Here is a 13686-nt window from a genome sequence, read left to right as displayed (position 1 = left end):
ATTCCAGGCATTGATCACTCTATTGCCGAAGTCGTATTTTCTGCAGTCGTGTTTGGAGCAGTTTACATTTCGTTCAAATCTATTACGTGCTTGTGTGTTGCTGTGGTTGAAGGTGAAGTCGTCATTAACAGGAAGGACATTTTTAAAGGACATGAAACAGGAAGGACATTAGCCAGAATTGAAAAAGATAGCTGCTAAGGTGGAACGGTGACGTGTGCTCGCCCCCGTGGCTCTGAGTGCTAGCAGAGAAAGAAAGGAAGGAAGGAAGGAAGGAAGGAAGGAAGGAAGGAAGGAAGGAAGGAAGGAAGAAAGAAAGAAAGAAAGAAAGAAAGAAAGAAAGAAAGAAAGAAAGAAAGAAAGAAATTTCCTGACAGTTAGAACAATTAATCAGCGGAACAGCTTTCCTCCAGAGGTTGGGAATGCTCAAACACTGAAAGTTTTAAAGAAGATGTTGGATAATAACCATTTGTCTGGAGTAGTGTAGGGTCCCCTGCCTGAGCAGGGGGTTGGACTAGAAGACCTCCAAGGTCCTTTCCAAACTCTGTTATTCTATTCAATGCTTCCAAACGGGCCCATCTCTGGAGCTAGAAGAAACGCAGGCTGGGCGCGCCCTTCGTGGGCACCGAATCCACCTCCCGCTTTCCCTCCCTGACCGCCCAGGCTCGCCTCTCCACGGTCCCTTCCCTCCCCACCCCGCGGGCAAGAAAAAAACTTCCCCATCCAACGAGGAGAAGGCGGCGCCAGGCTCCGGACAGGCGTGGAACCCGACGAATGGCAATCTATAAAACCGTGGGCCTTTTTTTGGGTCTGCCCCTTTCCTGGCGAGGAAACCACTTCGGCTGAACTCGAGCTCCAAGGGAGGAGGAGAAAAAAAAAAGATCCCCCCGGTCCCAGGATCGAGAGCAGGTAGAGTTTGGGGCGCCTTCGCTCTTTAAACCCCGATCGGGCTCTGCGTTTCCTCGCGTGGACTTCGGTCTTGCGTGGCTAAGGCGCAGGCAGGGGTTGGATCAGGGGACGCGCCCTGGAACGCGGAAGGGTTTCGGAGTAAGTTACCTAGCATCGGTCTCTCTCTTGCGAGGTGCAGGAGGAAAGCCAGGGAAGAAGCCCACCCCCTCTCCGGACCCCGGATCCCTTTCTCGCCCTGTAAACGGAGAGTCAAGGGAGGCTCTGCCCCCTTCCTGCCCCTCGCCCCCAGGTGGAAGTCGGAGAGTAGGAAAAGGCGCTGCGTAAAAAGTGACAGGCAAATAAAACGGCTTGTGCAACGCGCCACACCTCTGCAGGAAGAAAAGGGAAAACGCTCTTTGGCAATAAGAAGCTAGTCCCTAATGTGTTGCCTTGGATCAAAAGGTGGGAACGGATGGGCTTGTTCTTGGGCAACCAGGTTTGGTGATTTAAGTTTGAGCATATCCACCAAGTTCTGCCGCAGGTGGAAGAACGTGGTGAAATAAATTATGGATGCGGAGAGGGGTGGAATACAAATCTAATAAATAATAATAATAATAATAATAATAATAATAATAATAATAATAATAATAATTATTATTATTATTATTATTATTATTATTATTATTATTATTTATGTATGTATATATGTCTGTATGCAGTGAAGGGCTACCAAAAATTTTACTATCTGTGGGCGTGGCTTACGGGCGGCATACAAATCTAATTAATCATCATCATCTTACAGTGCAAATTAGGTGCTCTGGGGTGGAGCTCCATTTTTGCTACCCTGCTGCATCATCTCCCCATCCAGGCAGTAGCCCACCTCTGTATGTATGTTTGTATGTATGTATGTATGTATGTAGGTAGGTAGGTAGGTAGGTATTGATATATTAGATTTATTAGATTCATCCCTTCCAGCCGCAGCTGTATGTTGTTGCTCAATGGCCCCAGGCCTGGCAACAAGACTGTGTTTTAGGGCCTTTCAGAAGGCCAGGAGGGTGAGGGGCAGTGCGGATCTCTGGGGGAAGTTGGTTCCAGAGGCCGGAGCCTCCACAGAGAAGGCCCTCCCCGATGGTCCCGCCAGCCAACACTGTTTGGCTGACAGGACCTGGAGGAGACCAACTCTGTGGGATCTGATCAGTCGCTGGGAAGTCTGAGGCAGAAGACAGTCCCATAAATAATCTGGTCCTAAACTATGTAGGCTTAGAACCAGATTGTTTCTTTGCTAGTAAATAAATCTCATTGAAGGTTTATTAAAGGTAGCCCCAAGGTCATGTGATCACCTTTTGTGACCTTCTGATCAGCAAAGTCAATGGGGAAGCCAGATGCGCTTGTCAACTGGTTTATTAACTAATGAACTGTAGTGATTCACTTAAATTGAACAGGTCCAAAGACGGGCTACAAAAATGGCGGAATGTCTTAAGCATAAAACATATCAGGAAAGATTTAAAGAACTCAATCTGTATAGTCTGGAGGACAGAAGGGAAAAGGGGGACATGATCGAAACATTGAAATATGTTAAAAGGTTAAATAAGGTTCAGGAGGGAAGTGTTTTTAATAGGAAAATGAACACGAGAACAAGGGACACAATCTGAGGTTAGTTGGGGGAAAGATCAGAAGCAACATGAGAAAATATTTTACTGAAAGAGTAGTAGATGCTTGGAACAAACCTCCAGCAGACGTGGTTGATAAATCTACAGTAACTAAATTTAAACATGCCATATATCCATCCTAGTAAATAGTATACTGGCAGACTAGATGGACCATGAGGTCTTTTTTTGCCGTCAATCTGCTATGTTTCTATGGTTTCTAACAACTGTGGCAAAGAAGGCTGTTAAAATGGGGAAAACTCACTTAACAAATGTCTGACTCAACAACAGAAATTTTGGGCTCGGTAACTGGTCGTAAGTCAAGAACTACCTGTACTGTGTTTCTGCTGTGTCCCTTGTGCCAGAGGGGCCCCTGATCCATAAACTGGTCAAACTAGTTGTAATCTTATTTTTTCAATTTAAAAATCCTGCTGGTTTTGCTATATGTCAGATATCTGCAAACCAGCTTTAAAATTGTTGGGTTGTTCTCCCCACCCATCCCAGTTTTTACAGTTTGAGCAACTTTTATCGTTACTGTTGGGGATGAAGGGTGTTATAGTACAACATATTTGGAGGGCATCACATCAGAAAAAGAAAATCTACAATTAAATACCTCTCTTGCCTGGGAGGCCCTTTCAGTCACTGAATTGTGCCTCTTGTGGTGTTTATGCTGTGATAGTGTTGCCCCACACCAGGTAACAATATGAATGTGTGTTAAAACTAAAAGTCAGGAGTCTTGTAGCATTTTTAAAAATATCAACATTATTTTTTTTCAAAGGCATAAACTTTGATGTATGGGAGTTCTCTGTAGTCTCATGCTTGATCTTGCTCTTAAAAGTTTTTTCCCCCCAAAGAGATATTGAGATCTGTAATGGAATGTCTTAGGAGAAGAAAATGCCCTGATATTTTATGTATTTAAATACAGTATATACTTCTGAGAAAGGAACCTTAGCTTTCATCAGAATCTCGAAGGAGTCCATGGCACAAAACAACAGTTAAGTGATTTGGGGTATTAACCAATTTAATAGGTCCTTCCTTCTTATTTATTTATTTTTATTTATTTACTTTGTCCAATACACAATGAGGGTTTTAGTGGGTATATATTTATATACTCATAGTAAAATACATGATGAAGGTTATAGAGGAGATACTCATAGTAAAATATATCTAAGAAATAATAGAAAAGAAGGTATAGAATAGAAGAAGAGATATAGGAATAGAAGAAAGGTATAGGAGAGCAATAGGACAGGGGACAGAAGGTGCTCTAGTGCACTTGTACTCGCCCCTTACTGACCTCTTAGGAATCTGGATAGGTCAACTGTAAATAATCTAAGGGTAAAGTGTTGGGGGTTGGGGATAACACTATGGAGTCCGGGTAATGAGTTCCATGCTTCGACAACTCGGTTACTGAAGTCTTATTTTTTACAGTCAAGTTTGGAGCGCTTAATATTAAGTTTAAATCTGTTGTGTGCTCTTGTGTTGATCTAGCTGTGTTGTGTTATCATTGTTGAACTTGCACATATCACTATGAATGTGCTAACAAACATTTTCCAATGTCTTGGAAAATGTGGAATTTATAACCTGCCACCTGCGTTTAACTTGCACTGGCATAACCACTTTGCCCTCCCCTCCCTCACTTAAATGTTTATCTTCCATCAGTTTAACCATTCTGTGCTACTGGTGAAATGTGATGCAGCTGACAAAGCTTATACCTTTCATAAAATATGTTAGTTGAAAAGGTGCCTTTTCAGATTTCAATTTCCTCTTGATTTGTGGCCACCACAGACTTAACACAGATCTCTTCTAGTAGTGTAATCTTTTATTGAAGTGTTTAGTTGAACCAGGGGTGGGCAGCAGGCAGGACGGGGTGGAACACAGTTCCACCGGCAGAAATGAAGATGTGTGCGCAGCTCCAGCTGATCGACAGCTGTCACTTCCTGGATTACTGGTCTCAGCTCTGCTCTCCTTTTTCCCTGCTGCTACTGCATCTGCGCTCCTTGCTTTTTTCCTCTTTCCTCCTTCCTGGCCTCGAATGAGCTTCCCTCTCTCCTGCCCGGCTCCCCTCCAGCCTCACGCGGCCACCTCCCTCTTGAGGTTCAAGCAGAAGGTGTGGGTGTAAGCGGCACTGCAGCATTTATGCTTCTGGCAGCACCCGTTCACCTAGCTACCCAGTCTGAGGTGGGGGGGGGGGGCGACCCAGGAAGGAGAGCGTGGGAAATGCGAAGCAAATTGTCACCCCAGCGAGTGACACTTATTTATTTTATTTTATTTTATTTTATTTATTTTATTTTATTTTAATTTAATTTTATTTATATTTATTTTATTTTATTTTATTTTATTTTATTTTATTTTATTTTATTTTATTTTATTTTATTTATTAGATTTGTATGCCGCCCCTCTACGAAGACTCGGGGCGGCTCATAACAGTAATAAAAAACAATATAGTAGTGGAACAAATCTAATATTAAAAAACATTATAAAACCCTATCATTATTTTTTTTTTAAAAACCAAACAGCCACATTCATACCAAACATAAAACAAAGTATAAAAAAGCCTGGGGAAAGGTGTCTCAACTCCCCCATGCCTGGCAGTATAAGTGAGTCTTGAGTAGTTTACGAAAGACAGGGAGGGTGGGGGCAGTTCTAATCTCCGGGGGGAGTTGATTCCAGAGGGCCGGGGCCGCCACAGAGAAGGCTCTTCCCCTGGGGCCCGCCAAACGACATTGTTTAGTCGATGGGACCTGGAGAAGGCCAACTCTGTGGGACCTTATTGGTCACTGGATTAGTGCGGTAGCAGGCGGTTCTGGAGGTACTCTGGTCCCATGCCACTGGCAAGGTTGTAAGTCGAGGACTTAACAGTTCACTGAACGATGATGATTGTTCAAGCTATTCCCACCTGGTCACATGACCAGCAAGCCACTCCTACCCAGTCACATGACCATTAAACCCACAGTGTGGCAGTTAAAATTTTGACTGCCCATTACTGGTTGAACCCAGTTAGTTGAAGTGTTGGCTCTCCAAAACTGTCTCTTGGTTTAACGCCAAAAAACAAAGAAATCAGATCTTTTCTCTGTTCCCTCTCTGTAAGTGACAAACAAAATTTGTCCTGCTATCTCAACTTCTCCCCAACGTGTTGCCTACCAGACATTCTGGTAACTTACCCCAATTGCCAATATGATCTTCCTGGCTTGATTTACCAGGAATTGCAGTCTGGACAGCATTTACAGTCTCTTCCTTGCCCTTCCCTGGCAACCAAGAACTCCTATAACAGTGATGGTGAACCTCTTTTTCCTCAGGTGTTGAAAAAGCATAGGCATGTGCTACTGTGCATGAGCGAGTGCCCACACTCATAATTCAATGCCTTGGGAGGGTGAAAACAGCTTTCTCCACCCACTGGAGGACCTCTGGAGGCCGGAAACAGACTGTTTTCCAACTTCTGGTAGGCGCAGTAGGCTTGTGTTTCACCCTCCCCGATTTCAAAGGCTTCCCTGGAGCTGGGGGAGGGTAAAAACGTCCTTCCCCACCCCCCTGGAGGCTCTCTGGAAGCCAAAAACTCCATCCCAGAGCCTCTGTGAGAGTCAAAAATCAGCTGACCAGCACACACATGCACGTTGGAGCTGAGCTAGGGCAACGGCTCGTGTGCCAGCAGATATGGTACCGCATGCCACCTGTGGCCCCCGTGCCATAGGTTTATTTATTTTATTTATTTATTTATTTATTAGATTTTTATGTCGCCCTTCTCCTTAGACTCAGGGTGGCTTACAACATGTTAGCAATAGCACTTTTTTTTAAACAGAGCTAGGCTATTTCCCCCACAATCCGGGTCCTCATTTTACCCACCTCGGAAGGATGGAAGGCTGAGTCAACCTTGAGCCGGTGATGAGATTTGAACCGCTGACCTTCAGATCTACAAGTCAGCTTCAGTGGCCTGCAGTACAGCACTCTACCTGCTGTGCCGCCCCGGCTCATATTACCCAGGTTACCCATCACTGTCCTAAACATTGTTCCTCATAATAAAGAAGAGATTCTAACATCCTTGCCATGAAATTGCTCATCTTTTTGTATGTACATGACATATGTTCTGTCCTACAATCTCTTCGTAGTGTTGTAGGCTGAATTCAGGATTCTCTTTGTTTTGGAGGAAAAACATTTTCGATGGATGTTTTGTGTGTGTGTGTGTTTGCCTCTCTTGACCTCTTTGAAAAGGGTTGGCATTCAGATGTGGCAAGTTTCTTTGAAGGCATTTCTTTAAACGTGGTTTTATTTGCATTTCTAATATAATATGAAGAATTTGATAATCTGAGTTGGACCCAGCTTGGAGCATTTGAGTTTGACAGTAGATCTCTCTCTCTCTCTCTCTCTCTCTCTCTCTCTCTCTCTCTCTCTCTCTCTCTCTCTCTTTCTTTCTCTCTCTCACTCTCTCTCTCTCTCTCTCTCTCTCTCTCTCTTTCTTTCTCTCTCCTCACTCTCTCACTCTCTCTCTCTCTCCCTCTCTCTCTCTCTTTCTCTCTCTCTCTTTCTCTCTCTCTCTCTCTCACTCTCTCTCTCTTTCTCTCTCTCTCTCTTTCTCTCTCTCTCTCTCTCTCACTCTTTCTCTCTCTCTCACTCTCTCTCTCTCTTTCTCTCTTTCTCTCTCTCTCTCTTTCTCTCTCTCTCTCTCTCTCACTCTCTCTCTCTCTCTTCTCTCTCTCTCTCTCTCTTCTCTCTCTCTCTCTCTCACTCTCTCTCTCTCTCTCACTCTCTCTCTCTCTCTCTCTCTCTCTTTCTCACTCTCTCTCTCTCTCTTTCTCTCTCTCTCTCTTTCTCTCTCTCTCTCACTCTCTCTCGTCTCACTCTCTCTCTCACTCACACACACACACACACACAAATATTTCTTTGGAGAGAGGTTGTGTTTCAGCTTTGGAGGCCTGCTTAAAGCTGGACACTGTTGCATTAAACTCCTCCCTTCGAGCAGTGCCTAGTCCCAAGAAAGGAGGAGAGAATCTGGCTGCAGGAGGACCGAGAGGTCAGTGCTCTGTTGGTGTCTGAGAGCAGATCAGTTTAAAATCTTTCTGCTCTGTTTCTCCAGATCACAGCCTTGGCAGCCATGTCCCGGCCCCTCACCGACCAGGAGAAGCGTAAACAGATCAGCATCCGTGGCATCGTCGGAGTGGAGAATGTGGCTGAGGTGAAAAAGGGCTTCAACCGACACCTGCATTTTACCCTTGTTAAGGACCGCAATGTGGCCACCCCTCGGGACTACTACTTTGCCCTGGCCCACACTGTGCGGGATCACCTGGTGGGGAGGTGGATCCGCACCCAGCAATACTACTATGAAAAGGACCCCAAGGTGAGTGGGAGAGACTGGGAAGCTAAAAATTCATTAGTTAGCTTAAATGGTCAAGCATTTTATGTAAGTCTTCATTCAGCATGGAAAATGTTCCATGTAGCTCTGAGGGGGCATGCTCAACCATGTTCCATGACTGACAGTAGGAGTTCCCTCTGTTGTTATTTTTATTATTGTTGTTATAATTATAATTATATTATATAATTATATTATAATTATATAATAATAATAACAACAACAACAAAACAACAACAACAACAAAACAACAACTATTATTATTATTATTATTATTATTATTATTAATTAGATTTGTATGCCTCCCCTCTACAGAGACTCGGAATGGCTCACAACAGCAAAACCCAGTATAAATCTAATGATTAAAAAATAGTTAAAACCCTTAATATAAAACAGTCATACATCCCAGACAAACCATACATAAAACGGGACGGCATGGGGGAATCAATTTCCCCATACCTGATGGCAGAGGTTTTAAGGAGTTTGCAAAAGGCAAGGGGGGTAAGGGCAATCCTGATCTCCGGGGGGAGTTGATTCCAGAGGGTTGGGGCCGCCACAGAGAAGGCTCTTCCCCTGGGTCCTGCCAGATGACATTGTTTCATCAACGGGATCCGGAGAAGGCCGACTCTTTGGGACCTAATCGGTCGCTGGGATTCGTGTTAACATTTAGAACGAAGAAGAACCTTGACCCAAATCAATATAATGAGATTTTTTTTAAAAGAGAGTTGGAGATAGCAAAGTAAGTACTATCCTTCCCAAGGCTTTGGGAAAGAAAAATAGAGTTCTTCATCCAAGACAGAAACAATATATTAGTCACGTTTCAAATATCCGATGTCTACCAGATTAGAAGGTATTAGCTTCTGGTCTCCTCAGTGTCGCGGGTTTACAACTGAAAACAGCTTGCAGCTTTGGCTCTAGTGGCCGGGAATTCTGGGAGTCGTAGTCTCATCCCAATTGGAGGTGGAGACAAAATGGCTTTTTTTTTTCACAAGAACAAGCCATGTCTTGTAAACTTCTTCGAAATACCTATCTGGCTAATGCAAGTGTCTGGTTTTTATTAAAAAATTGCTTGTTTGTTTGTTTAATTACTATTAGATCAGAGGTCTACAAACTTGGCAACTTTAAGACTTGTGGACTGAAACTCCCAGAATTCTCCTGCTGGAGAATTCTGGAATTTGAAGTCCACAAGTCTTAAAATTGTCAAGTTTGAAGACCTCTGTATTAGATGAACTCAATCTGATTAAACAAGATCCCCCCATGTAGATAGAAAATCCTTATGTGTTCAACTGCTATAGAGAGAACACAGTTACTCTTAACATTGTTTTTCCCTTCCTTGCCCTAAATAATGAAAGGAATTCATTTATTCTAAACAAATAATATGTGTTACTACTTGTATTTAAAAAAAAACAACAATTTCATCACACAGAAAACACTGGCATATCTGGAAGGGGGGAAAGCCAAGACAGGAATGTATAATTTGTCATAATTTATTTATAAATATGCCCGAAAAAGAAATACATATTACTGTATCAAGTAGAAGAGCTGCTCCTTTTTCATTGATTTAAGGGTCGATGTTACTCTTTCTATAATTAGTGGATTCAAGGACAGCCAATGTACCTGCCATACAATACAGCAGGTATACATAGATAATAACCCAGTGAATCAGAGAAACAGTGTACCGTATTTTTTGGAGTATAAGCCTCACCAGAGTATAATGCAGCTGCCAGAGCAATCATGGGCTTCCCCAGGTATGCCCATGTTACTCCAACACTCCGCAGTCTGCATTGGTTGCTGATCAATTTCCGGTCACAATTCAAAGTGTTGGTTATGACCTGTAAAGCTCTTCATGGCATCGGACCAGAATATCTCCACGACTGCCTTCTGCCGCATGAATCCCAGCAACCGATTAGGTCCCACAGAGTTGGCCTTCTCCGGGTCCCGTCGACTAAACAATGTCGTTTGGCAGGGCCCAGGGGAAGAGCCTTCTCTGTGGCGGCCCTGGCCCTCTGGAACCAACTCCCCCCGGATATTAGAACTGCCCCCACCCTCCTGGCCTTTCGTAAGCTCCTTAAAACTCACCTCTGCCATCAGGCATGGGGGAACTAAGATAACTTCCCCAGGCCTGTATTGTTTATGTATGGTATGTTGTGTGTATGTTTTCTTAAATTATGGGTTTTTAGTTTTAATTATTAGATTTGTATTGTACATTGTTTTTTCTATTACTGTTGTGAGCTGCCCCGAGTCTACGGAGAGGGGCAGCATACAAATTTAATAAAAAGTAAGTAAGTAAGTAAGTAAGTAAGTAAGTAAGTAAGTAAGTAAGTAAGTAAGTAAGTAAGTAAGTAAATAAGTAAATAAGTAAATAAGTAAATAAATAAGGTGCAGCTCATCTGACTAGCGTCTTTAGTCTGCTCAGCTTCAGCACATAATTTTATCCCCTGGTTAGGGCTAGAAAAAATTTTTTCAGAGGACATAGCAATGAAAACAAGCCTGCAAAGACTTAGGGCTGGAAAAAAGTTCTTCGGAGGGAATGAAAAAATCCTGCAAATGGGAAGTTCATTAGCACCTTGTTAGGGGTGGGGGGGAAACTTTGAAAAGCTACATTCAAAGTATAAGACACACCCACATTTTCAGCCTCTTTTAATAATATAATATAAATATAATAAATATAAATATAATATAAAATGCACTCTGAAAAATACGGTACTTAAAATTAGCTTCCGCAAACTTTAACCCTCCAAATTAAAATGCAGATTTTGAATTGATTCTGTACTCTCCCAGTTCCTAATATAGAGCCGAACAATATACTGATGGAGTCAATCAATAGGTTCTGGGAGGATTGAAGTTAAAAATGGTTAAGGCAAAAAAGGAAACAGGGTGAGATTATGTCACATACTGTGTGGTAAGATTTTTTTGGGGGGGGGAGAGTTCACTTTGGCTTTGTGGGGAGAGCAAATTCCATATTTTATTTCAAAATCTGTACTGGGGGATGCAAGGAAATGCTCATCCTTGTCTTTCATCTGTTGTCTTTGTACTGAATGTTCAGGACATCAAGAAAAAAAAAAGCACACACATTTGAGTAAATTAAGTTTAATCGAACCCTGTATTTGTTGAAGAGCCTGGGCTTGCTCCTTTATTTACTTCAGTTAGGCCAGCCAAATCTATATATTACTGTTAGATGTTTGACTCCTGAAATGATTTAAAAAAAACCATTTGCTTACTAAACAGTGAAAAAGCAAAGCTAGCAGGAGAAATGCTTTCAGAGGGCAACATACAGGGCTAGGAATGAATGAATTGCATTTGGTTTTGCTAGGCTAATCCTTGAAAGTGAAATAGAATCATCTGGGCCAAAGGTGAGTTTGAGACAATTTCACAATCTGATAAAGCGGTCTGTCAAGTGAATCTGTGTCCTTTCTAGGTAAGGTCCACCAAGTTCAACATTCTTTGTACTCATCCTAGAAATGAAAAAGCGAGTCCACAAGTAGGCCATAAAAATTCTTAAACACACCCAGGAGCATAGCCGCCCCATATCTTCGGAGAAGGGGGGCATACACATCTAAATAATATTAATTATTAATTAATATTATTTATTATTATTTAGATTTGTATGCCGCCCCTCTCCGCAGACTCGGGGCGGCTCACAACAAAGTGAAACAATAATAATAATAATAATAATAATAATAATAATAATAATAATAATAATATCCTGAAGGACTCAGGGCGGCTTATAACATAATAACAATACAAAAAGATACAGCAATAAAAAAAAGAAGTCGAATCTAAACTCTAAAAAACCTAACCCCAATAAAACCCATTTATATAAAAGCCAATCACATCTTATGCATGCGCACCATTCATAAAATAAAATTTGGCCATGAAAGATGGACAATTCATGGCCCCCAGGCCTGCCGGCAAAACCAGGTCTTTGTGGCCTTGTGGAAGGCTAGTAGGGTGGGAGCAGTATGGACATCGGGGGGGGGGGGGTAGTTGGTTCCATAGAGCCGGGGCAACCACAGAGAAGGTCCTCCCTTACAGTCCTGCCAACCTACATTGTTTAGTCGACGGGACCTGGAGGATGACACATGCAAGCGGCAGCAAACAGCCGTAGAAGTGGGCCAGCAGTGGCCTCCTGCTGGGCGGGGGTGTTGGTGCCACTTCTGCAAGGTGAGTCAATAATTAGACCCGAAAAGAAGCCCTAGACTAGTGATGGCGAACCTATGGCACGGGTGCCACAGGTGGTACACAGAGCCATATCTGCTGACACGTGAGCTGTTGCCTTAGCTCAGCTCCAACATGCATGCGTATGCTGGCCAGCTGATTTTTGGCTTGCACAGAGGCTCCGGGAGGGTGTTTTTGGCTTCCAGAGAGCCTCCAGAGGAATAGAGGAGGGTGGTTTTATCCTTCCCTGGCTCCAGGAAACCCTTTGGAAGATGGGGAGGGCAAAACACAAGCCTATTGGGCCCACGTGAAGTTAGGAAACAGGCCGTTTCTGGCCTCCAGAGATTTGGGAAAACTGTTTTCACCCTTCCCAGGCCTTGAATTATGGGTGTGGGCACTCGTGCATGGCCAATAGCGCACACCCATGCTCTTTCGGCACCCAAGGGAAAAAAGGTTCGCCATCACTTCCCTGGCTATTTTTTTCAGCGGTCAAAAGAAAATAACACCTTGTCTTATTTTCGGGGAAACATGGGTATTGTCTCAGCCATATAGACTATTGTTTTAAAGAAGACCCCCAGCATGCCACTCAGTAGCCAAATGAAACTTAGAAACTTGGTCCCTGAAGAGCTTTTACACCCTGATATGGGCTCTGCATTCCAAAGACTTAAATTCTTTGGGGTGCCATTGACTGAGATCATTCCAAGGCATTGTTCCATTGGTGAACGTAAGAACTTAAGAAGAGCCATGCTGAATCCGGCCAAAGCCCATCGAGTCCAGCATTCTGTGTCACACAGTGGCCCACCAATTGTCCATGGGGATCTTGAGCAGAAAGAGAAGGCAAAACCCTCCCTTTCCCTTGACCCCCAACAAATGGTACTCAAGGGAATCCTGCCTGCCTCAACCAACATAGAGGCGGCACATGGACATCCATGGTGGGTTTGTTTTGCTTGTTGGAGGAGGTTCTCTTTAGGGTCCTCCAAATGTGGACGAATTGCAGTCGTGGAATCAGGAGTCCCAGGCTGAGTGAGATTTTATTATATACTGTGATTTTTTCTCTCCTAGAGAGTCTACTACCTTTCCTTGGAATTTTACATGGGCCGGACCTTGCAAAACACCATGATCAACCTAGGACTACAGAATGCCTGCGATGAGGCAATTTATCAGGTAAAGAAAGAAAGCTGCTAGCCATGTCCTTCTGAAGGTGCAAGTCACAGTCTCTCTGATAAGCTACCTATTCTGACACCTGTCTAGTTGAGATGGTGATACGGTTGTTCCAGTTTGCAATAGCACTTAGATTTATATACCTGTCTACAGTGCTTTACAGCCCTCTTTAAGTGGTTATACAGAGTCAGTGTTTTTCCCTCAACAATCTGGCCCTTCATTTTACCAACCTTTGAAAATAGAAGGCTGAGTCAGCCTTGAGCCGGTGAGAATCAAACTCCTGGAGTGAGCAATGAGTTAGCCTGCACTACTGCATTCTAACTATTGTGCCACCACAGCTCTTACAGTTACACTAGATTACAGTCTCGCTAGAGGACATAGTGAAGTAAAGTTTTCTTGAGCACTATTGATCAAGATGGCATCTAATTTCATTGTGTGAGGTGTGAAGACAATAAACTAAACTGAACTGGAGGGAGGGAAGGAAGTGTTTTTAAT

At 43.2% G+C, this 13686-nt stretch overlaps 1 protein-coding gene across 2 annotated transcripts in view; it reads left to right on the top strand.

The window, feature by feature from the left end:
* Positions 1-796: 796 nt before the first annotated feature.
* Positions 797-13686, top strand: part of PYGL (glycogen phosphorylase L) — a 63077-nt gene continuing 50187 nt past the window's right edge. The window contains exons 1-3 of one of the 2 annotated variants that reach the window (XM_070749281.1): positions 797-906; positions 7600-7860; positions 13093-13194. In XM_070749281.1, the coding sequence (XP_070605382.1) occupies positions 7618-7860; positions 13093-13194 (345 nt within the window). In that variant the 5' untranslated portion in view covers positions 797-906; positions 7600-7617. Of the gene's footprint in view, positions 907-1257; positions 1348-7599; positions 7861-13092; positions 13195-13686 lie in introns of those variants that run through there. The other variant, XM_070749288.1, reaches the window with a different exon arrangement.

Source organism: Erythrolamprus reginae, chromosome 1 (assembly GCF_031021105.1).
Source record: "Erythrolamprus reginae isolate rEryReg1 chromosome 1, rEryReg1.hap1, whole genome shotgun sequence".
Lineage (NCBI taxonomy): Eukaryota > Metazoa > Chordata > Lepidosauria > Squamata > Dipsadidae > Erythrolamprus > Erythrolamprus reginae.
The sequence above is the reverse complement of the archived record's forward strand: the minus strand, read 5'-3'. Positions and strand labels throughout refer to the sequence as shown.